Source organism: Cotesia glomerata, linkage group LG5 (assembly GCF_020080835.1).
Source record: "Cotesia glomerata isolate CgM1 linkage group LG5, MPM_Cglom_v2.3, whole genome shotgun sequence".
NCBI lineage: Eukaryota > Metazoa > Arthropoda > Insecta > Hymenoptera > Braconidae > Cotesia > Cotesia glomerata.
Genome location: NC_058162.1, coordinates 5,373,877 through 5,399,096, shown reverse-complemented (window position 1 = coordinate 5,399,096; position 25,220 = coordinate 5,373,877). Strand labels below are relative to the sequence as shown.

Below are 25,220 nucleotides of genomic sequence, written 5' to 3'. Positions count from 1 at the left end.
TTGCATCAAGCTTATATATATATACATATGTAGTGAATACCACATAAAATAATTAATACTACTGAATACTACTGATCAATCAGGTTCGGGAATTTTCGTTCATAATCGTTACGGAGAATTTTTGGTTGCCTTCAAATGAAAGAGTCAAGATAATTAACTGCAATTAATTGATAGCGTTAAAGGCTAATACATGCGTTTTTAAATACATACTTGTCAATGATACCGAATATTACTTGTTATGAATAATATTTACATTTTATTATATAACAAATTTAATAGTGATTTATTTCCTATTCATTCATTAAATGTAAAGGTTTATTATTATTTTTTTTATATCTGATGTCATACAAATAATTGAAACATTCATTAAAAGATAATAAGATCTAATAAAACTTCCATAAATAATATATTTTACAATGAAATTTATACATATATACTACTAAATACAATAAAATTTTTAAAAATTTTAATTACAATTATTTAAAGTTACTTTTAAAAGCAAAATAATGCTCAATAATATTATAAAGTTTAATATAATAATTTAACTAAATATATTATAGTTGACGTAAAATACAATGAAAAACAATATACATTATTTATATTATGTACATAGAAGAGATCAAAGTTTTTTTTTAAATAATATTAATACAATTTCTATTTAATCTAATTTGACGATCAATCAAAGTAAAAACACCTTGGAATGTATTATTTATACAATACAATACATCAATAAAAAAAATAAATTTTATAAATTATCAAAATAAATATTTAATATATGGACAAAATCCGATCTCCTCTATAAGTTAATTAGCATACCATAAATTAAATGTGAACATAAAATTATTAAAAGATAATTTTCACTAAATAATAATTAATCGTAGAACGAATAAATAATTGATTATACTTTTAATAATCATCACTCTCGCAAATTCCGTGATATTGCACATATTAGCTAATTAATTTCGGCTACTTATACTAATATTAACATCTATGTTTATAAAGTATATAAAACAATAATTATATGTCGTTCTATGAACGAAAAAGATCTAGGAAAGAAAAATATACAAGTTCCCTTTGGTTAATTGAGCTTCTTCTAAATTATTGGACACTTTTCTTCAGCAGCTCCTTGCCATAATCACAATTAATCACAAATGTCGCGTAATTAAATCAATCCAATGTTTCTTTTCCAGTACGCGGTAATAAAATTGAAAGAAAACCACAAACTAAAAAAAAAAATAAACAATTATAATATTATTATATTATATTAATTAATTTCTGTTTAAAAATAAATTTATAATTGTTCTTACCGAATAAAAATGCCGCAAAAAGTGCGACTGGTACAATGCACGCAAGATCAATAAGGTATCCGAATACTAAATTACCAACAAGCGCTCCCAATCTTCCCATGGTAAGAGATAATGCCGCTGCCATTACCCTGATAAGAAAAAGTGAATAATTAAATGACTTGTTATTAATTTATTTCTTCTTTGATAACTGTTAATTACGTACCTTAAATTAGTTGGAAACATATCTACAATAACACAGTAGACAAGAGAAATTCCCAGAGAGGTAAGTGCTTCAAATAAACATGATAAAACAAGATTTTGGTCTGAATTAACCACGTAGTAAAATCCAATTGTTACAGCACCAGAAATTATCAATGAAACGACTGAAATAATTAACATTAATCATGTTAATACTGCCAAAAATTAATTTTTAACTTCCCGCTAAGAAAATTGAAAATTTTCAAAAATCGGGAAGTTATTGGTTTTACTCCGTTTTTCGAAAATCGAGTTTTCATCAGATCTCGACGTTTTGAGGTCCTAGGAAGCTTTCCTGACTATTCCCGCGAGGGTGTCACTATGTCTGTATGTATGTGTGTGTGTGTGTGTGTGTAAGTATGTAAACCTCTTATAACTTTTGAACGGTTGAACCGATTTCATCGCGGTTGGTGCCATTCGAAAGGGCTTTGCCAAACTTAGATTTCCTGATAATTTGAACTGATTCGGGCCGATAGATTTTGAGAAATTTGGAGAAATCTAAAAAAGTAGGAAAAAATTTTTCTGAAGTGGTTTTTTTGGGATAACTTTTAAACGGATCAACCGATCGATTCCAAAAACTAATCAGCTCTCAACCTTGAAAATCCACGACGATCGCCGCCAATCCGGTCAAAATCGGTTGATTCGTCCGAGAGATATCGTGAACGAAAGAAAACCGAAAAAAGTGTTTTTTCAGAGTTACTCCGAAATTTCTAGTTTGACCAATTGAAACTTAGAAATTATTTATAAGGCTTAAAAAACTACGTAGAATGCCGCCAACCGTGTAAAAATCGGTTTATTTATTCAAAAGTTATTGCGGTATGAACATTCAAAAAATAGTGTTCTATGAAACTTCTATCAGACTTTTGAGCTCAAAGAGCTCTAAAGCATAGAAAAGGTATCTTTTTGAGCTCGGAGAGCTTAAAACAACACACAGATTGTACTTTTGAGCTCGAAGAGCTCAAAAAAGCGGCCAAGTATTAACGGAATTAGCGGGAAGTTGCAGGGATGGCCTTTAGGGTCAACCGTTTTCCTAATTTTTTTTAAATTTTATTATTATTAGATTAATTACTTACTGATGAAAAGCTTCGCACCAACTTTATGAATGAAAATTGGAAGAATAATAGATCCTGGTATGCAAGCAAGCCCGATATAGACAGTGTGAAGATATACATCTGACGTAATTACCGTTTCACAGCCATAAACATCAAATGAAGCGGTAGTATTTTGTGGAATCGATGAAACTATACAAACCGATGTTGTTTCTCCAGGATGTTCAGCTTCAAATTCTTCAAACCTATTAAAAATGGATTAATATATTAATGTACTGAGAAGAAAAGTTTCTTTTTAAAAATATGGGCATTGTGACAAAAAATTAATTTTTTTGAAAATTTTCAACAATTCTATTTCTTAGCTGAAGAAATTAAAATTTCTCTCATAGTAACTTTCTTTGAAAAAAAAAAAAATTGTAGATAGACAACTTGAAAATTTTTAGCCAGAATTGTTTTTTCTTGAATCTAGAAAACTTTTTTTGGTAATTATTTACAAGTGGGGTCCACGATTTTAATTTTCATTTTTTTGGACGAAATTTCTATTTGATTTTGTTGATATATATATTTTTTTTTAAATAAATAAAAAATAAACAATTTAAAAAAAAAAGTTGATTATCATAATTTTAACAAAATTTCAAAAAAATTTATAAATTTTTTAGAAAATTGTGATATTCAACTTTTTTTTTTTTTATTGTTCTTTTTTTTATGTACTTAAAAAAAAAAAATATATCAAAAACATGAAAAAAAGATAAAATAGAAATTTTATCCAAAAATGAGTCAAAATTTTTTCCAATTTTTGAAGGCAAAAAAGCTATCGAAATCTTTATTTTTTTCTTTCACGACATTTTTTATTATAAATGCGCCGTAAAAACAAGCAGAAAAAAATAATTAAAAAATGTTAATTTTTTACCTATATATGGCCAAAAATAGGATGGACCCCACTTGTAAATAATTATCCTTTTTTTCAACAAGAAATTTACCGTGAGAACAATTTTGATTTTTTCAGCTAAGAAATGAAGTCGTTGAAAATTTCCAAAAAACTAATTTCTTGTTACAAAAATTTTCATTTTCTTTAAAATAAATTTTTTCTCTCAATGTATTATTAAAAAAATATTCTTCAAATAAAATGGAAGAACAGCTTGATTCGTTACCTTGTAAATAACTCTGGAAACCACACCATAAGTGTATAATAACTGCTCGTAAGTCCGAATTGTATCGCACAAGCCAGAAGAGTATTACGCAAATAAGGAGGTTTGCATAGAGCTTTTGTCAGCCCCCAAACCTCTGAACAAAGAACTTTTAGTTCCTTATGCTTGTGTAATCTCAAAGTTCTTGTGCTTACATCTTTAGAAGTTGCTTTTTCTTGCAATGATTTTACCTAAAAAAGAGTTTGAATGATTAAAAAAAATTTTTGAAAATAATTAGTGGATTTTAAAGTGAAAAACTTACAGGATACGACTCCATATCTTGTCCAGTATTTTGGGAATAGATCCATTTGAATACTTCTAATGCTTTGTCAGTCTCGCCGCATTCCAGAAGAAATTTGGGGCTTTCAGGAAAGGCAAACAGCCAAAGCGAGAGTGTCAGCGAGGGAAATGCACACAAAGCAACAAAGAGATTCCACGATTTAAAGTAAAACGAATCAGATGTGTAATTAAAGTCTAGTGGGACTATTAACCAAGCAATCAATGGTAGTGCGATGACACCGATTGTCCAGAACATTTCCATCCAGCATAAAATTTTTTCTCGATACTTTGTAGGCTGGAATTCTCCCAAATAAGGAAAGCATATTCCCATTGCTCCAGTTATCCTAAAATAATTAAATTAAAATGATGTAATTAGTTGTAAGCAAGATTATTAAGAGAATAAGAAAAATTTTGTATCAAGGATAGTAATATGATAAAATCGGTTTTTTTAGTGAAATTTAGAGTCATTGCAAAAGTCTTGACTTGAATTTGTGTCTTTTCAAGGTTTTATATCGAAAATGCTCTATTATAATTAAGAAATGACCTTGTATCTTGTGAAATATTGCCATTTTTAAAGATATAAGCTCACCCTGACATTATACTCATCGAGACCCTTCATTTGAGTTTCTACATCAATTTTTCATATATTTATATATTTATATATATGGGTGATTCTCTGTAAGGATGTTTTTTGCTGTCCCAGGCATATTTTTCTTAAAAAAATTGCTATTTTGTTACTACAAAAAATTTATTACGAAAGTAAAAAAACATTTCTATTTGGAGCATTGAAAACTAAAATGAAATAAATTTTGGTTTTTTTGCTATAAATTCGTAAACCACCGAAATATCAGTCCCTTGGGCTGTCCCATTCCCAAAATTAAAACTTTAAGATTAAATTTTAAGTTATTCATTAATAATATATAATTTGGTCCATAATGTCTATAAACTTAATTAGTTAACTAACAATATTCTTCAATAAAAAGTACCGAAAATTAATTTGTTTCATTAAATTCATTAAACCAAAGTTTGTCCCAGGCATTTTAAGATCAGTCCTCTGCTAGAAGTTCAAAGCCAAAAAAAAAAAATTCAGCGTGTTATTTTACTTTTTGTAAAGTTTATAAGGATCTAACTAGCCTTGAGTTAATAACCATAGGGCTGTTAGCGCTTTATCGTCATTTTATTTAGTGTCAAAGCATTGTTTGTGCTGGAAATATGTATCGGGCTACTTCAAAACTCAGTCCCCTGGCAGCTATTTTTATTTATAATTTATTTATAAAATTGGATCCATAAGTCTTAATATTATTCTAATCAATGTAAACATTAATTGAGAACTTGAAAAGTTGAATGCATTGAAATAGATTGCTTGATTTTTCTCAATTTGATAAAAAAAAACAGTCCCCTGGCAATCAGTCCCCTGTGATGTTATATGGCAAAAGATACACAAATATCGAAAAATCAAAAATTAATTCGGCTGTTTATATATTATGATTAAGCTGATAGTTTTGTAGTCCTTGTTAATTTTTTTTCTAATAAAATCAAAAATAATTTGGTCGGACAATTTTGTACAGATTTAAGACGCCCTTACAGAGAATCATCCATATATATATATATATATATATATATATATATATATATATATATATATATATATATATATATATATATATATATATATAAATATATAAAATATATGAAAAATTGATGTGGGTATTCAAATGAAAGGTTTTGATGAATGTAACATCGGGGTGAGCTTATATCTTTAAAAATGTCTGTGGTTGACAAGATACAAGGTCATTTCTTAATTATTCATATTTTTAAAGATACAAGCTCATCCCGATGTTACACTCATCAAGAGCTTTCATTTGAGTACCCACATCAATTTTTCATATATTTATATATATTATATCTATGTATATATGAAGAATATATCAAAATGCATGTGGGTACTCAAATGAAAGCTCTTTATGAGTGTAACATCGGGATGAGCTTATATCTTCAAAAACGTCAATATTTAAGAAAGTACAGTGTAATTTAACAAAAGTCATTATCTAATAAAGCAAAATTTTGATTATTTATAGTTCACAAGTCACAGCAGTCACATAGTAACTGCAAGGTTGCTAGTCTATATTATTAAAGGAATAAGGAAGCGAAATTTTGTGGTCAGTGTATTTATATTTATTTTGTCTGTACACGTGAATGTGATTATATGTCAAAAATTAGTTTATTTAATTAAGAGACTAAAAAAAATTAGTAACGGGTATATCTTTATCTAAATTGGGTTTGATATTTTTTAGCGATAGTTATTTACGATTTAAATAATTAAGAGAGAAAGGAAAATTTTGTGACGAGCATATTGTTATTTTTAAATAAATTTTTATAGTTTAATTTAGTATCATCAGAAAGGTCTTGATAAGAATTAGTGCCTTTTGGTTTTATATATTTTTTAGTAATCAATTTTTTATGTAAAGTTTTTGGAGGAGTTTTTAATAGTTTTTTGGTTCTATAAATTTGTTCGGTCACATTTGTCCATTAAATTATTTGTAATTGGTCCTGTAATAGCACTATTATTTTTAAAATTTATTTAAAAAGTACCCAAACTATTAGTGTGATTATAAAAAAAAAAAAAAAAATTATTAAGCCAAAGTTTTCTTATTCATAATTCGTAAAACCTGACTGCAGGTTGCTAGTTTTATTTATTTTAATTTTAGGTGGTGAAACTTACGCAAATCCGTTGAAAAATCTGAAGATCAAAAAAGCCCAAAAGTGTTGAACAAAAGAAGAAATTATTCCGACAATTCCATCCATCATTAACGTTGCAATCAGCACTATTTTGCGACCTTTTGTATCAGCCAGGCATCCCCAGAAGTATGATCCTATCACCATTCCTGAAGAAAAATTATAAATCATTAATCATTGAGTAATTATACTCATAACACTACATCATAAATCAGAGAAGCCTTTGAGATTATAATTTAGTGTGGCTTCTACAATCAATAATTTATTTTCTGGGTCGAGTTTACAGACAAAGTATATAACACGAATTATTGAAAGACATTGAATAAACAATAAGCCTATTATTGAAGAGATATTTAGATATTTAGGGGCAAGTGTTTATATTTAATGATAATAATTTTTATTAATTATAAGGTAAAATTACCGAACATGGGGGAGGCTGTGAGCCATCCTTTGGATGTCGAATCCATTTGAAGGTCGCATTGCGCTGCTGGTAGAACGAATGATATTATTGTTACTCCTATTGCTGTGTCCATGTAAATTAAACCGCAAATTGTCAATAGCATGTAGTGGAATTTGCCAAAACCTGTTAATTTTTTTAATATTTAAATTTAATTTTATAAAATCTAATAAATAAAATAATTATTGCTCAAGATAAATTTAGCTGTCAGACAAAACGTATTTACATTATTTAGTTTGTTGATAGAGAGTCACTAATTAAAGCAATAATACTAAAAATAATCATTTAAATTCCTATTCACTGTAAAAAAAACAACTCATTGTTTGCGACTGATAAAATATTTTAAAACAGTTATTCTATCAGTCATTCATTCCTTGATAAATTAAGTAATATTTTTCTCAAATGATAAGCCCGTGTTTTCAACAAGTACTAATGAAAAATCAAGGCTTAGTTTTGCTTATCAAACAAAACAAATATTTTTAATTCATTTTAGTCAAAAATATTTATCAAGGTTTTTTAAGTATCTGATTAGTAATTTATTTATTTGTAAATAACTCTTTGCGGTAACCGGAAAAAATTTTAAAGTTATGAAAAATTTTATTAAAATTATTAAAAAATAAAAATTATAATGTAATTTATTGATTAGGCCGTAGGACAAAGTCCTCTAAAGATAATACAAAAAATATGTAATAATTAATTTTTTTTTTTTTATTTTAATTTATAAATCTCTCATAAGGAAGCTCCTATAGCAATACAGTTGGAATAATAACTAATTTATTTTTTTTCCTATTTTATGTTTGTATGAAATTTTTTCAAATTAAATATTTTCAAGATTTTTTTTTTTTTTTTCATTTTCTATTACACAGCTAAATTTTTTTAGTTTAATTTTTTTCATAAAATAAAATATTTTTTATTTTATAATAATTTTAATGAAATAATATGAATTTTTCATGACTTTAAAATTTTTTCCGGGATTCCTCTTCGCCACTGAATTACGTTGACAATTAAAATTATATGCAATTTAAAATCATCTAAGTAAATAAAGTCTCAGAGATTTTTTAATTACGACGCCGATAAGAGACTGTTTTTTAGAACTTTTGTTTAATTAGCGGCAACGCCTGACACACGTGATGACAATAAAATATAATCACTTATTAATTACACATTCAAGGTATTATAGTTAAAAAAATTATTAGGATAATTTATTTGCACTGTATTTTATTTTTAAATTTGCAATATCGCTATTTTTATCATTTCATTTTTGATACAAAAAATGATACAATAATTCCTAAGAAATCTTTTATCACTTTTCGGATAACAATCAATATCTGATTAAAATAATAAAAAAATTACCTGTCACGGTGATGGCATGTTCGAAGTCTGCACCTCCGTCGGCCAGGAAGTCGAGCCCTAAATTAAAAAATTGATTGTTATTATTTTTTAAAATATTAATTATCAATTAAATTTTTAATTTTAAAAATATTAGTTATCAATTAAATTTTTAATTTTTAAAATATTAATTATAAATTCAATTTTTGATTTTTAAAAATTATAAAATTAAATTTCAGTAAAAATATTTTTAATTAAAATTCTTAAAAATAAACAGCTTTGTAAAATCACTTATAATAACACTAAACATCACATATTATCATAAAATAATTTTTTAAATATTTTTCACTTTATATTTAATTAAAATAAATTATTTCACTAACACAAAAAAAATTCACTTGATAAATAATTAAATAATTAAATGCAAAAAATATTATACTAAAAAGTAAAAAGAAAAAATTAGACTAACCCATGGCTGAATCCTGCGATTCCGTAGTGCTCCGTGATAAATAATTCGTTTGTAATGGGGGTGCGAGGTGAGAGTAATAGGATCCTTCTGGTGGATGTAAAACAATGTCTGATTCTGGATCGAGTTCCACAGTTTTGTCTTTGCCAACCACAACTCCCCTCACTCATTGGTGAGCAACTGATATCTGATTGTGGATTTTATCTCCAACGAAATTACTCTCTCCACAATTAAATTATATTAACCAACGGAACAATAACTCTCCGCATAGGTATGTGTAAAATGTAACAAGAGGATTTTATTAGCTGACAGCTAAGGACAGTCAACGTCTTGCTATACCTCCACACCGTATCACTGAGAACTTTCAATCTTCAACTGAAATAATAATATGTTCAAATTTATAAATTTTTTTTTTACTTCCAGGTATTAAGGGCCGGTTTATTTGCACTCACTAATCTTTTAAATAGTTATATATATGATAACACTATTTTATTTGGGTTCTTCAGTAATTACAGAAGATTATTCTATAAGAAATTTCAAGACAATACGCGCTGGATTTGAACTTTGTTTGTTTAATAATAAAAAAATAGTGATCTCAACAAAAGACGATGATTAATTTTTGTTACAAAATTTTATTGTTAATAAATTATTTTTTAGTAAAAAAAATAACTTATTACATAAAAATTAAATAAGCTGATATCTGAAAATTTTTATTGAAAAAAATTAAAATAATAAATTTAATCTGACAATTTTTTTAAAATATTTTTTATTGGTTAAAACAATCAAAAATTTTTCTAAATTCTAATAATTTTAGTCTAATATAAAAATGAAAATTAATTTAGCCGATATTTGAAAATTTTTTGATTAAAAAAAATTAAAATAATAAATTTAATCTGATAATTTTTTTTAAATATTTTTTATTAATTAAAAAAATCAAAAATTTTTTTAATTTCTGATAATTTTAGTCTAATATAAAATTGAAAATTAAATTAGCCAGAATTTGAAAATTTTTAGAATTTTTTTATTGAAAAAAATTAAAATAAAAAATTTAATCTGACAATTTAAAAAAAATATTTTTTATTGATTAGAAAAATCGAAAATTTTTTCAATTTCTGATAATTTTAGTCTAATATAAAAATGAAAATTAAATTATTCGATATTTGAAAATTAAAAAAATTTTTTTATTAGAAAAAAATTAAAATAAAAAAAATTAGACATGTAAAAAATTCTGAGTTAAATTTTTAAAAAATATTTTTTAATTATAATTTTAATAACTTGATTATAAATAAAGATGTACGCAGTACTTACGTATTAATAAAACTCTAATGTCTGAGTTGGATAAAAAAATACAACTAATATTTACTATTGACAGCCGTCACTAATTTAGAGCAATAAAATGGATTTTAATCTAGAGTATTTTAAGTGAAGAAAGGAAATAGTAATAATATATCACTAAATGACTAAAATTTTATAAAACTAAAAATTTTCGCCTGAGGAAAAAAAACTAAATTGATAAAATGACCTTAATAATTAATTTCACTGGGCTTACTTGTTAATAACTATAATTATGTGTATAAAATAGACTTGAAATCGCAAACATCAGAGTGTTAATCATGAGATGTATGACGAAACAATGTGCAAACAGTGTGTTACTGCAAATCTTGGTGATACCACGAGAACAATGATACTGATTGTTTAAATACAAATACTAATTATTATTTATATTTTCATTTATTTAAAGATTTATTATTTAATTACTATACCAAGAAATCCTATGACTGACAACAAAACTCGGGTATTTTTTTAATCAATATTATCAGGCTGTCGATCATTATCGGTACTTAGTTCTATAAATTTCATAAATGATCTATCTCGATGGTAATCGCCGTCTAAAAATAATAAATTGATAATTTAAAAAGTTCTATAGAGATAGAGGTTGATGATCGATGATTTATTGTCGAGCATTAATTTTTTTAATTCATTTCTGATCATTAAATTGATTTCTTCTTGATCCGCTGAATAGAAGAAAAGCGATCTTTGAACTTGGATGATTTAATTACGATAAATCTTTTTTTTTTTCAATAATTATTCTTCTTGAAAATTAATGAAAATTAAGTTAGCTGACATTTAAGAATTTTTAGAATTTTTTTTTATTAAAAAGTTACTATAAAAAAATAAAAAAAAATTTTTATTTGTAAAAAATTCGAAAAACTGAAAGTGCAATTTTAAAAAAATATTTTTTAGTTCTAATTTAATAATTAAAAAAAAATTGAAAACGTCGGCTAACTTTATTATTATTTAAAATTAAGTTAGTCTTATTTAAAAATTTTTAGAATTTTTTTTTATTGAAAAAATTATTATAAAAAAATTTTTAAATAATTTCACTTATAAAAAACTTTAAAAACTGAAAGTGCAATTTTAAAAAATATTTTTTTGTTTTAATTTAATAATTAAAAAAAAAAATTAAAAACGTCGACTAACTTTATTATGATTGAAAATTAAGTTAGCCGACATCTAAAAATTTTTTTTTTATTGAAAAAATTTTTATAAAAAAACAAAAAAAAATTTCACTTGTAAAAAACTGGAAAAACTGAAAGTGCAATTTTTAAAAAATATTTTTTTGTTCTAATTTAATTATTGAAAAAAAAAATCAAAAAATTAAGTATTATTTAAGGTAAAAGCCTCAATAGATGATCATATACTGGTACGTGATCATCTATTGGGGCTTTTACCTTATTCTTTATACAATTATTAATTTTTTAGATTCTAACAAATAAATTAGCTCTAGAAAATTATTAAAATTTTTTTTTAATAAATTAAAAAAAAATTCTAAAATTTATTAAATATCTGTCAATTTTTCTGATTAGTTTTTGCATAAGAAATTTGACATATATTTTATGTACTGATTAAAAAATGAAGATAAATACGGGTTCTCTAAACTGATAATAATCAAATAAAAAAAAGTTATTATTGAAAAACAAGTATATCTGCTCGATAATATTTTTTTTACAATAAAAAAATTTGACACATTAGAACAGTAAATATTAATATCGAATATCTTAATAGATAAATAAAATTCAATCTACAATTTCCTTATTACACGTGACGTACTTGAACTTGGAATATTTTTAAAGTAGTTAAGCTCCCACTGCAAATCCACTTTTAAAATGTCTTAATTTAAATACAAGAGCAAATAAATAAATTCCTTTAAGTAATTACGTGAATCACTTAATTAGTCACTCGGATCATCTTTATAAATGATGTTTATTAAAATTTAACAAAACAAACACATTTTCAACACATGTCAATCTCTATATCTTGTTATCCTCAATATGCAATATTTACTCAGTAAATAATTAATCATTTATTTGTTTATTAGTAAATTTATTGAAAATTTAATCCCCGATTCTAAGAAGTAACAATTGTTAACACAATTAAATTGAAACTACTAATTATTAGAGCAACTTTGTAATTCTAGCAATAATGGTAAATAATTAATTGACATTTTATTGCATAACATTTATTTTAAACTAAACTCGGTGTTTGTTACATAATTATTTTATAAAAACTATAAAAAAATTTACTATAAATTATATAAAAAAATTACCTTTAAAATCAATTTTTATAGATATTTTTTTAATAATTGTAAATAAATATTTTTGTAAATAAAGGGGAAGTAAATGGTGGCTTTAGAAGCCACGGAGACTTTAATTAGAACTAAACCAAGGGTAAGAACAACTATAATTGCCAATTGCCAAGAGAGAAAGAGTAAACGTGATGTTTTAAGTACGTCAGCAAGTGTCGGGACGAGTTATTCTAATTTTGGCAACTTTGTCCGAATTTATATCACATCTCACCAATCAGCACTAGTGACTGCACCTAGGCATTATTATTGTTTTTATTACTGGTTACTTTATACAATATCTGCAACAACAAACTAAATCAGTTAGAGTCTTAATATATATATACAATAATGTTAGAGGCTTAATATATACATAATAATATTTACTTACTCGTGGTTTAGTCTGAAGACATAAAGCCGCTACGCATTTACATTCAATCTGTCATTCGGTAGAGACATGTGACTTATTAATGCGTATAATTAAACCTGTAATTAGCAATAACTAAAATCAAAATAATATAAAATTAAAAATAAAATTATAAATGAATTACTATGCTGACATTGAAATAATTTAAAGAGAGATGTAATATTAATTATGAGTGCAATTAAAAATCCGTAAACAATTTTTGACCTATTAAGAGTTTTTTCATGTCACGGATAATAAATCTTTTAGATTGAGAATAAATTTATACTATAATTATAACGAACCTTGCATTGTGTTTTTTCAGGATCAACTGTGCATACTTTTGTGTTTTTTTTATTTATTATATATATTTTTTTATTAAGCAATTTTATAAAAGTTGCATGGAAAAAATATGTTTTTTTTTTTTTAAAAAAAGTCACTAAATTTTCATGCAAAAAAAATTAATTTAAATATAATAGAAAAATAGAGTGATTACGTTATTTGGCTTCCAAGGTTGAAGAGACAATATTTTTATCAGACTTTATCTTGTACCAAACAGATTCTCTGAGCTTGAGTTTACTCGCGCCAGTAAAAACTGTGTGAACACTTTAATGTAAATAAATAACACTCTTAATTAATACATTAAAAAGGTATTAAGTTACAATTATAAATAACTGTCTTTATATATGGTTGATTGATTGATAACCTACATATATATATATATATATAAGTATTTCAGTTTTATTTTTAACTGTAATTGTTTTACTTGGACGTTAAAAAATATTATTTGAAATAATTCCGGATTTAAATGAAAGTTTCTAGCTTCATTACATCATCCTTAAAAAATTTTTATTTGTCTTCTACCTTTATGACTTAAATAAAATTTTGTTTTTTTAAAATACAGAATTTTTAATTATGAAATACTAATTCAATACGTTGCTTTATTTATAGTTTTTACTAGAGCTTTTTAAATGAAAATGAAGTTTGCTGACATTTCAAAATTTTTAGAAATATTTTATTGAAAAAATTTCAATTAAAAAAAAAATTTCACATGTAAAAAACTTGAAAAATTATGAAAATTAATTTAGCAGATATTTGATAATTTTAAAAATATTTTTAACAATTAAATTATGGCAAAAAAAATGAGAAAAAAAATTGACATGAATAAATTAAAAAAAAGAAAAAATCCAATTTTTTAAAAATAATTTTTTTGGACCAAACTTGTTTGTTAAATAAAATTAAAAAATTGTCAAGTGACTGCTAACTTTAATTTCATGAAAATTAATTTAGCAGATATTTAAAAATTTTTAACAAATAAATTATGGCAAAAAAAAAATGAAAAAAAAAAATGATATGTAAAAATTTTAAAAAATTATAGATGGAATTTTTTAAAAATAATTTTTCAGAAAAATTTTATTTGTTAAATAAAATAAAAAAATTATCAAGTGACTGTTAACTTTAATATCATTGAAAAAGTATAAGTGTAATTTTTTAGAAATATCTTTTTAGTTGTAATTTAATTAATAAAAAAAATCAAAAATTTTAGACGTCTGCTAACTTCATTGTTTTTAAACAGAATCCGCGTATTTTCTTATTCTTAAGATTTAAGTTTAATTTTCTTTGTACTAAAAATTAATTTTATAAAAATTAAATATTAAATATTTAAATAATTATTGTAAATATAATTTTTTTGTTCACAAAAAATAAAGATAATATAAGAAGCAAAAATAACTTTTTATCTTAAATAAAATCATAAATGCTAAAAATAATTGTCAAACTTCCGTATAGATAAGACTATTGATCAATACTTTATAAAGTATACTGTAAGCTTGTCGATTGACATATCAATAAAGCAATAAATAATAAATTTATAATTTATCTAAAAAAATTGGTGAAAATAAATACTTATAATCTTTAAAAAAATTTCCTTTCTTCTTTTAATTTTCAGGAAAACCTGCCAGTGATAATAAATCTTTACAATATCCCTTTAAATAAAAGCATATAACTAAAAATTAATAAAAAAAAATAATATAATTTTTAATAGTCAAGTATCTTCATAGTTATAAATGTCAAGGAAATAAAATCACAAACTTGTCAACACTCTTCAAGCAACAAAGCAACACGCCCGTATTACGCTTGAGAGTTAGCCTCGGAAATTTTTTTTTTCGGGGTGTGCAGTTTTTTTTGATTCGGTAGAAACAATGACATTATACCGCCAACTGAAAAATTAATTACACATAATAATTAATTTTTTTTTTTTGATAAAATTATAATAATAATAATTATTATTAATTAAATTGTTTTGTCTTCTTCTTAAAATAAACTAACCTATCAGTTGACCAGTCAAACAAGAAATTAGTATTACACAGTAGTGGTCAATAAGATAGCTGAATGCTGTGTTACCAATCAGAGCACCGCTTCTCGCAGATAGAGAACCGAGTGCCGCTGCCGTCGCTCTGTAATTAGTAATTATTATTTCTTCTTATTAAAAAAATTTTTTTAGCAATTGCTTTTGTTACAAAATAAGGTAAAAAATTTTTACCTTAATTTAGTTGGAAATATTTCAACGACAACACAGCAAATAACAGTGGAACACACTGAAATTAAAGCTTCGAACAAGGAAGACAATACCAGATTTTCTAGAGAAGAACGTACAAAAAATAATCCAACTGTCGAAGCAGCGCAAATTACCATACCAACGGCTGAAATAAAAAAATTATTTTACAATAATATTGTATAATAAATAATAGTTTAAAAAAACTAAAAACACGCTTTTTATAGAAAACCAAACTAAAAAATAGAAAATAAATTTAAATTAAGAATAGTGTTAAAAATTTCAATAAATATAAATTAATAATAGTGTAAATAAAAAAAATGTATTTTATTTTAAAAAAAGCGTGAGGTGCATGGTGTCAATAGTTATAAATATTTTATTGACAGATATGAGTAGAGTGATTATCATTTTGATAATATCTTAAAAAGCACCCCACGCTTTTTTTAAAATAAAATACATTTTTTTTATTTACACTATTATTAATTTATATTTATTGAAATTTTTAACACTATTCTTAATTTAAATTTATTTTCTATTTTTTAGTTTGGTTTTCTATAAAAAGCGTGTTTTTAGTTTTTTTAAACTATTATTTATGTTTAGGTAGATTTCTATAGAAATATAACTATTGTAGCCGGTCTCATGTTGTAATTTTAGGAAAATTTTATCATAATATGTTTTATTTTATCGAGTAATGTCGAAAAATGGCATTGGCTCAAAAGTTTATATATGTATTTATGTATATATATATATATATATATATATATATATATATATATATATATATATATATATATATATATATATATATATGTGATATAACGCGCCATGTCAGCAGGATTGCGCCCACAGTTCTCAACCGATCTTTATGAAATTTTGTGGGCTTATTCTGTGGATCAATACCAAGATCAAGTTCAAAGATGAGCAAAATCGGCCGGTTAGTTTACGAGTTGTGGGTGTTTGAAAATTTTTTCATTTTCAAAAAATTTTGAATTTTGTATTTTTATGAAAATAATCTTCCAGATGTAAAAATAGATAAAATCTATCAAATTTATCTTAAATTTCATTTAATAACCTTCAATTTAAACTATTATTTGTCTAGTTTTGATGATTTTTTTAATTAATTCCGTGAATTTGAAAATTTTCAAAAATTTTTCAATGAACGTATTTCAGCCCTTTTTCTTTAAATAATTTTTAAGCCATAAAAGATAGCTTGAATTTATCAACTTTATGTCAAAATTCACATAATTATCTTCGATTTGAGCTATTATTCGTTACCTTTTGATACTTTTTTCAATTTATTTCGGAGTTTGGAAAATTAAAAAAAAATCAAAAATAAATTAATTTTTAGCTATTATCATCAAATGACTTTCGTCTGTTACAAATCCTATTTTTTAGGAAGATGTCTTTGAATATCGATTGGTTGTAGTCGGTCTCATATCATTATTTGCAAAAATATAATAAAAAATAAATTTTAGGACATTTTTGCCTTTTAATAACGTGTTTTTTTTTCAATATTCAAACAAGAAATCTACCTATCCATGTCGGGTATGGCCGAATGGCGTTTTTTTTTTTACTTTTTAGTTTGGTTTATTTATAAAAGCGTGATTTTTTAGTTTTTTTAAACTATTATTTGTTGATTATCAAAAATATTCAGGCGCGCAAATTACCCACGGAGAGTTACATACTGACATACTGACATACTGACATACAAGTGAAGCTAATAAAAAATAATTATTTATAAATATTATAAATACGGGGAATCAGAGTTCGATTTCGGAGAGCGAGCCTGAGAAACGGCTACCAGAACCAAGGAAGGCCGCAGGCGCGCAGATTACCCACGGAGAGTTACTGACATACTGACAAACTGACATACAAGTGAAGCTAATATAAAGCGTGTAAAAATAAGTATTGTTGTTAATAACTTACCCAGTGAAATTTTAAATCCAATCCGATTGACAAACATTGGAAAAAGCACTGCGATTGGAACTGAAGCTACGCCCAAGATCAGCGTATGGACATAAACTTGGGTATTTATTTCTTTATGACAGTCTTGGGCATTCAAGCTTTTGATCTAAAATCCAAAAAAAAAAATTATGATATTTAAATATTTATTTAAGATTATTATTAATGATACTGAAATTTAGAGACATCTGATAATTTTTAGAATTTTTTAATAAATAAATTATGGCAAGAAAAATTAATTAGCAAAAATAATTTTCTAGACCTAATATATTTTTTTAGAAAAACTAAAAAATTTTCAAGTGTCTGGTAATTTCAGTGTCATTATTACAATAGAAAATTTGGTAATTGGAAAAAATAGACTGGAAAAAATTTTTAAGTTATGAAAAATTCATATTATTTCATTAAAATCATTATAAAATAAGAATTATAATATCCACCTCCACAATTTTCCTGAAAAACAAGCACTCCCAGAATGATCTGCCCATTTTTTGTTAAAAAAAAATATGATTATTATTATTATTTTATATTTCTTAGTTTATTGGCTGTCCTGTTTAATACAACAATTTTTTCTCTAATTTTTTGTAATATTGTTAGCCTGTATTTCCCTCCAGGCATAAACAAATTATCCTCAATTCATATCTAAATTTGTCATTAAAGATAAATTTAACTGAAAAAATATTATTATGACAATATTACGAAAAAATAGAGAAAAAATTGTTGTATTAGGTTGGACAGCCAATAAACTAAGAAATATAAAGTATTATAAAAACCAGTCTTTAGAAAAAATAAATTAAAAAAAATTATTATTATTATAATTTTTATTTTATAATAATTTTAATGAAATAGTATGAATTTTTCATAGCTTTAAAATTTTTTCCGGGATTCAGAAAACTCACAGCCGTCGAATTTGTTATTTTATATTCAGAAACACGACAAACAGAAGCATGTTCATTCGGAAAAGCTGCTTCAAAGGCTGCGAATCTGTCAAACAACTCCGGGAACCACATCATCAACGTGTACATTGATGAAAAAATGCTGAACATTATCGTACAGACGACCAGTGTACGTCCCAAAAATGGTGGCTTCAAAAGAATTCCAGTTTGTTGGAAAAGCATGTTGTTCAGTTGAGTAAGCTTGCTTTCATTCAACTTCTCTTCAGCTTCCATGTTCAATAATTGAGAGACTGATGATATTCCGCACTTGTTGAGCTCAATCTACATAAGAACAATTATCAATTATACCCAATGAATTTTAAATGTTAGTTTAATTATTGAAATTGTACAAGATACTCGTCTGGAGATTTCCCGGTATTCTCAAAGTAAATTTTTGATAACACTCGGAACAATTCCTCTCCCATTCCGAATTCCGACAAGTACTTTGGTGTTTCGGGTAGAAAGTACAGGCACACTCCGATGATCCAAGTTGGGATTGAGCAAACAATCACAAATAGGTTCCACGAATGGAAGAAAAATCCTCCGAAGTCAACGTCGATAGTAATTGGAATTATTATCCAACCAAAGACTGTTCTAAAAAGAAACAATCTTTTAAATATTGCAAGGAAATATTTAAAAAAATTATAATTATTTATTATTTAATATAAAATTACGCGAAGCGACAATTATTCCCAGAACAACAGGTATCTCCATTGTAGACAATATTTTTTTTCTGTAAATCGCTGGTTGGAATTCACCGACATAAGTATAAAGAGTTGCCATTTGTCCGCCTAATCTGTAATATTAATAATATTAAATAATAAAATTTGATTTTTTATGTTTTATTGTAAAAACTCACGCAAATCCAACGATTGTTTTACAGACAAATACACCCCAGTAATTGGGTATCAGCGAAGCAAGACAATCAAAGCTCGCTTGAAGAAATAAGCATCTTAATAAAGTATGTCGACGACCCATTGTATCAGCAAGACAACCCCAAATGTAAGCACCGCATAGCATACCTCAAAAATTATTTTTTTTTTTATTAATTTAAGTATTACTAGCAATATTGCAGTCACTATGTAACTACCGTGACTTGTGAAAAATAAATAAATAAAATTTTGCTTTATTAAATAATGACTTTTGTTAAATTGCACTGTACTTTGTTAAATATTGACGTTTTTTAAGATATAAGCTCATCCCGATGTTACACTCATAAAGAGCTTTCATTTGAGTACCCACATGCATTTTGATATATTTTTTATGTATACATATATATAATATATATAAATATATAAAAAATTGGTGTGGATACTCAAATGAAAGGTCTCGATGAGTGTAATGTCGGGGTGAGCTTATATTTTTAAAAATATCAACAGTTCACAAGATACAAGGACGTTTCTTAATTATGTTAAATTGCACTGTACTTTCTCAACCATTGACATTTTTAAAGATACAAGCTCATCCCGATGTTACACTCATCAAGAGCTTTCATTTGAGTACCCACATGAATTTTGATATATTTTTCATCTATACATATTTATAATATATATAAATATATAAAAAATTGATATGGGTACTCAAATGAAAGGTCTCCATGAATGTAATATCAGGGTGAGCTTATATCTTTAAAAATGTCAGTAGTTGACAAGATACGAGGTCATCTTTTAATTATTGATATTTTTAAAAATATAAGCTCATCCCGATGTTACACTCATCAAGAGCTTTCATTTGAATACCCACATGCATTTTGATATATTTTTCATGTATACATATATATAATGTATATATAAATATATAAAAAATTGGTGTGGATACTCAAATGAAAAGTCTCGATGAGTGTAATGTCGGGGTGAGCTTATATTTTTAAAAATATCAATAGTTCACAAGATACAAGGACGTTTCTTAATTATGTTAAATTGCACTGTACTTTCTCAACCATTGACATTTTTAAAGATACAAGCTCATTCCGATGTTACACTCATCAAGAGATTTCATTTGAGTACCCACATGAATTTTGATATATTTTTCATCTATACATATTTATAATATATATAAATATATAAAAAATTGATGTGGGTACTCAAATGAAAGGTCTTGATGAGTGTAAATCGGGATGATCTTATATCTTTAAAAATGTCAATAGTTCACGAGATACAAGGTCGTTTCTTAATTATTGATATTTTTAAAGGTGTAAGCTCATCCCGATATTACACTCATTAACAGCTTTCATTTAAGTACCCACATGTATTTTCATATATTTTTTATATGTACATATACATAATATATATAAATATATGAAAAATTGATGTGGGTACTCAAATGAAAGGTCTCGATCAGTGTAACATCGGGATGAGCTTATATCTTTAAAAATCTCAATAGTTCACCAGATATTTATTAAATTGCACTGTACTTTCTTAAATATTGACATTTTTAAAGATATAAGCTGATCCCGATGTTACACTCATCAAGAGCTTTCATTTGAGTACCCACATGAATTTTGATATATTTTTCATCTATACATATTTATAATATAAATAAATATATAAAAAATTGATGTGGGTACTCAAATGAAAGGTCTCGATGAGTGTAATGTCGGGGTGAGCTTATATCTTTAAAAATGTCAATAGTTCACAAGATACAAGGTCATTTCTTAATTATGTATCTAGAGATAGAGCATTTTCAAATGCAGCCTAAATACTTATCATAATAAATTGACTATCGATGAAAATGATATGAAACTTTGAAAATGCACAAATTCAAGTTGACCTTTGCAATGACACTAAATTTCACTAAAACAACCGATTTTATCATATGACTATCCTGAACACAAAATTTTTCTTATTCTCTTAATAGTATATATTATAATTACAATTACTATTATAATGATTATTCTTAAAATTTAATTATTGCCACATCCGGGTAAACATTTATATAAATAGTTGCGTAAGATTTATTTTACTCATCAAACGTCATTGAATAGAAAAAAAAAAAACAAGTAATTGTAATTAAAATAAATTTTCAAAAATAATTACCAAATATAAAACCCGTATTCAATCGACCTTTGTCGACAGTTGACATATCGAAATCGCATGCCGCTGATGGCAGAATTAGTCCTAATATATTTATTCCAATTCCAGCGTTCATACACGTCAAACCACTCACAATAGTAACTTTGTAGTTGAATTTGCCGAAGCCTGCCGAAAATAATAATAATAATATTTTTCGTTGATTAAATTTTTTAGTCTGATATTTTTTAATTTTTTATCTGACAATTTTTTAATTTTTCTTAAAAAATAAACTAATTTAAAAAAATTATTTTTTAGATTTTCCAAAGATGGAATTTTTAAAATAAATTTTTTTTGTTATAATTTATTTGTTAAAAAATATTTTTAAATTATCAGAAGTTTCTTAATTTAAATATCATGATATTTACCTGTAGCATTGACCGCCAGTTGTGTGTTTATTTCCGCCTGCGATTGATCCGAGTCTTCTAATTATTTTATCAATATTAAAATGAATATTAATATTATTATTTATGTGAAAAAAAAGTGTGATAATAATTTACCTTCTGCATTTATTAAATCCTGAGCAATTTTTGCAATACTGATTTCAGAGGGACGAGAATTAACTTTAACATTTTCAGTTCCCATATTCAAATGCGTCTCGTTAGTTTTGTTGATTCTAAGACAACTGATCTTGCATCGTTTCCCGAGTGAGAGGCATCTTGATCATGAGTCGCGATAATCGTCGACTGGTCCATTAATTATCTTGTTACTTATGTCTTGTATGTACAATAAACATGTATTGTAACCAATTCATTATTCTATTATCAACGTTTTGCGTCATGTCGCAATTCATAGAATTAATCAATTTTATCAATACTTTGTTTATCATTTATAGATAGATATTTATTTTGCATTGTACAACAGTAAAAACTGTTTTTTACAATTTTTCATCACAGTTTCTTAAAATTAAGTCTGCATCTTAATAAATATTGTTTATCATTTATATTATTCATACTTCTGATATTCTCAAATAGCGAATAGTTTTCATCTCAAGTAGTAATATATTTTTTTTTCACCCACTTTTTTTACTGTTTATATTATGCGAATAAATAAATAAGATAGAAAGCGTTAATTTTGTCTAGCATCTAGACTTGAAATGCGAAAGTCAGTTGGCAGATGCAAGCCAATCCGTTGGCATTGCACCGGAAAAACTATTTTCAGCTTTCAGAATATGTCAAGTACAAATCACCAGTCACTGATCAAGTGTCTTAAATTTCTAGCGTTTTACAAGAATCAATTTCAAAATTTTTTCTTGGCATCAATTGCGCATAAATTTTCAAGAAAATTCTTGGTAATTTTATATTTTAAACATTTTATTAATGTTAAAGACGTAATTTATTTTTATTCTATTGGATATTGAATCTTGTTTCCGAGATAGAATAGTAAAACGACAATAGAACTGTAAACTCTATTGGGTTTGTTCCTTCCTACTGAAAATAAAGTCGATGGGAGACCATTTCCTTGCTTTCTTTACTTCTCTCATCGCCGGATAGTCATTTATTATTTTCAATTTATTTTCTTTAAACTAAATAAATACATTTAGCCGGTGGATTAATCGAACAATTGATTTAAAGTTCATGAATAGATACGAGTGTCAACACGGTAAATTATCCTCGGTAATGACTGTCGGAATTATTTTCCAGAGGGTGTAAATTGAGAGTAAGTTCACTCGATATCTTCCAATAAGAATTAACCTTGAGCCTATATTGCGCCAAGATTTATAGCATTGAGTTAAGGTTTCATCCAAGGTACCGGCGTGTAATAAGGTCTTGCTCTAGCTAAGGGAAATTTTGAGAAAAATCAAAAATATTGCATTTAATGTATCATTAATCTTCATTTTAATACATTAGCCATTAAATATAATTAATTAATGGTAATTTTCACCATAAACAAATACAAAATTTAATTTTTTAAAAAACCTTATGAATAGGCCTTATTTTACTACACGCTGATAGAAGAATTTCTTAACATTTAAGAAGATTTCTTTGTATTTAAGAAATCATTTCTTAAACATCATTTCTTAGTATTTAAAAAATATTTCTTTTTATTTAAGAAATATTTCTTAAATACTAAGAAATATATATATTTTTTAAATACTACGAAATATTTTTTAAATATTAAGAAATATTTTTTAAATACTAAAAAATGATGTTTAAGAAATGATTTCTTAAATACAAAGAAATCTTCTTAAATACTAAGAAATCCTTCTATCAGTGCATAGAAAGAAAAATTTCTTGACTAGAGAACAAAATTCTTGGCTCAAGAAAATTTTCGGGTGCCAGAAGAAAGACGGAAATTGTGTTGACCGAAATAAAAATTTCTTTCTTGAAATTCTATTCTTGGTGGAAGTAATTTTTTCTTAATTCAAATTATCATAAATACTTGATACAATAAATTTTTATATTTGATCAAGATTTTTAGATACTTTAGGGAAGTAGCGCCACCTATACTTCAGCTGAGAAAAAAATTTTCTCCCCTTGAGAAAATTTTTCTCTTAAGAAGGGTTTACATTTTTTCTCTCTCTCGCCCTCTATTGGACAAACGAAAGTATCTCTGTCATACTTATCCAACAAATGGAATCTTAAAACGCATTTTATGCATAAATAAATGAAAATTTTCCAAAAAAGCGCTTCGCTCTTCGATAGATAATTTAATTATCTATCGAAGAGCGAAGCGTTTTTTTTTCGAAATTTTATCACATACATGAGAAAAACACGTTTGAAAATCAACTATAAACCGCTCTTAAATATTTGATACCCATTTTATATTATTTTAGCGTGCAATTATACATATTGAATGAAAAAAAATGATGAAATATTATTTGATCTTCCCAGTTGACATGTTAATCAATAAAAATATTAATGAAAATTTACATCTATCTTTATATTTAATTTTTTGGAGCAAGAGAGAAATTTTCTCAAGACAAAAAAATTTAATTCTATCAAGAACTAAATTTTTTGGAGTAAGAGGCTGAATTTTATCAAAACAACAAGATTTTCTTGACAAATAAATTTTCTTGGATCAAAATACGTATTTCTTAAAGCAAGAAAATTAATTTTGTTGGAATAAGTGAAATTTCTTGTGTCAAAAAAAAAATTTTTTTTCGCTCAAGAAAATAATTAGGAAGAAAAATATTTTCTTGGCTCAAGTAAACCTTTTTTTCTGTGTAAAAAAATTATTAAATATAAAATTATAAAAAATGCTTTCCATTTACTTAAACCGTTTCTGGGAATTATTCTGCGTTACGACAACATATGACGGATAATGAAGTATAAAAGACAAGAAACGGATAGTATCGGGAGCTTATTAACTTGACACGATATTACTATGCTAGACGGTTTCACTAGAATAGCCTTTAGCGGAAGCAGCTATTTTAGATTAGATTAAATTTCGCTTGGGTCTAGAAAAAAAAATAAATATGTTAACTTTAAAAAAATATTATAAATTGCTACAACAAATAATTACCCAATTAATGTTATCTTGTATTTTGTGTCTTTTAATAAATATTATTCTTAGTAAGTATTTTGATGATTTATTTGATTTTCCAAGATGTTTTTATTGCATTAACATTTAAATTGAATAATTATTAGTCAGTTTAAATGATGTAAAAAGAAAAGTATTATCATTATAAAGAT

The 25,220-nt window shown here is 25.4% G+C and overlaps 2 protein-coding genes across 4 annotated transcripts; both read right to left on the bottom strand.

Moving 5' to 3' along the window:
- Positions 1–698: 698 nt before the first annotated feature.
- LOC123264814 (synaptic vesicle glycoprotein 2B-like) lies at positions 699–13,765 on the bottom strand. Of its 2 annotated transcripts, none has more exons than XM_044728316.1 (13): positions 13,566–13,765; positions 13,058–13,152; positions 12,652–12,968; positions 9,048–9,419; positions 8,603–8,659; positions 7,214–7,375; positions 6,779–6,941; positions 4,040–4,400; positions 3,742–3,968; positions 2,615–2,835; positions 1,510–1,669; positions 1,308–1,435; positions 699–1,223 (listed from the first exon to the last, which is right to left on the bottom strand). In XM_044728316.1, the coding sequence occupies exons 4-13, from the start codon at positions 9,049–9,051 to the stop codon at positions 1,168–1,170; spliced, it is 1,539 nt and encodes a 512-aa protein (XP_044584251.1). In that variant the 5' UTR covers positions 9,052–9,419; positions 12,652–12,968; positions 13,058–13,152; positions 13,566–13,765; the 3' UTR covers positions 699–1,167. The 2 variants fall into 2 exon arrangements, with proteins under 2 accessions (XP_044584251.1, XP_044584252.1); XM_044728317.1 differs by lacking the exon at positions 13,566–13,765 and adding an exon at positions 13,375–13,476.
- A 1,217-nt stretch (positions 13,766–14,982) lies between these two features.
- On the bottom strand, positions 14,983–22,406 carry LOC123264808 (synaptic vesicle glycoprotein 2B-like). 2 transcript variants are annotated; one of them, XM_044728308.1, is made up of 12 exons: positions 22,086–22,406; positions 21,954–22,010; positions 21,553–21,714; positions 19,377–19,539; positions 19,192–19,313; positions 18,868–19,106; positions 18,482–18,799; positions 17,550–17,694; positions 15,612–15,771; positions 15,398–15,525; positions 15,161–15,288; positions 14,983–15,074 (listed from the first exon to the last, which is right to left on the bottom strand). In XM_044728308.1, exons 1-11 carry the CDS (start codon positions 22,168–22,170, stop codon positions 15,200–15,202), a joined length of 1,668 nt encoding a protein of 555 aa, XP_044584243.1. In that variant the 5' UTR covers positions 22,171–22,406; the 3' UTR covers positions 14,983–15,074; positions 15,161–15,199. The 2 variants fall into 2 exon arrangements, with proteins under 2 accessions (XP_044584243.1, XP_044584242.1); XM_044728307.1 differs by having other exon boundaries at positions 14,983–15,288; positions 22,086–22,405.
- Positions 22,407–25,220: the final 2,814 nt, after the last annotated feature.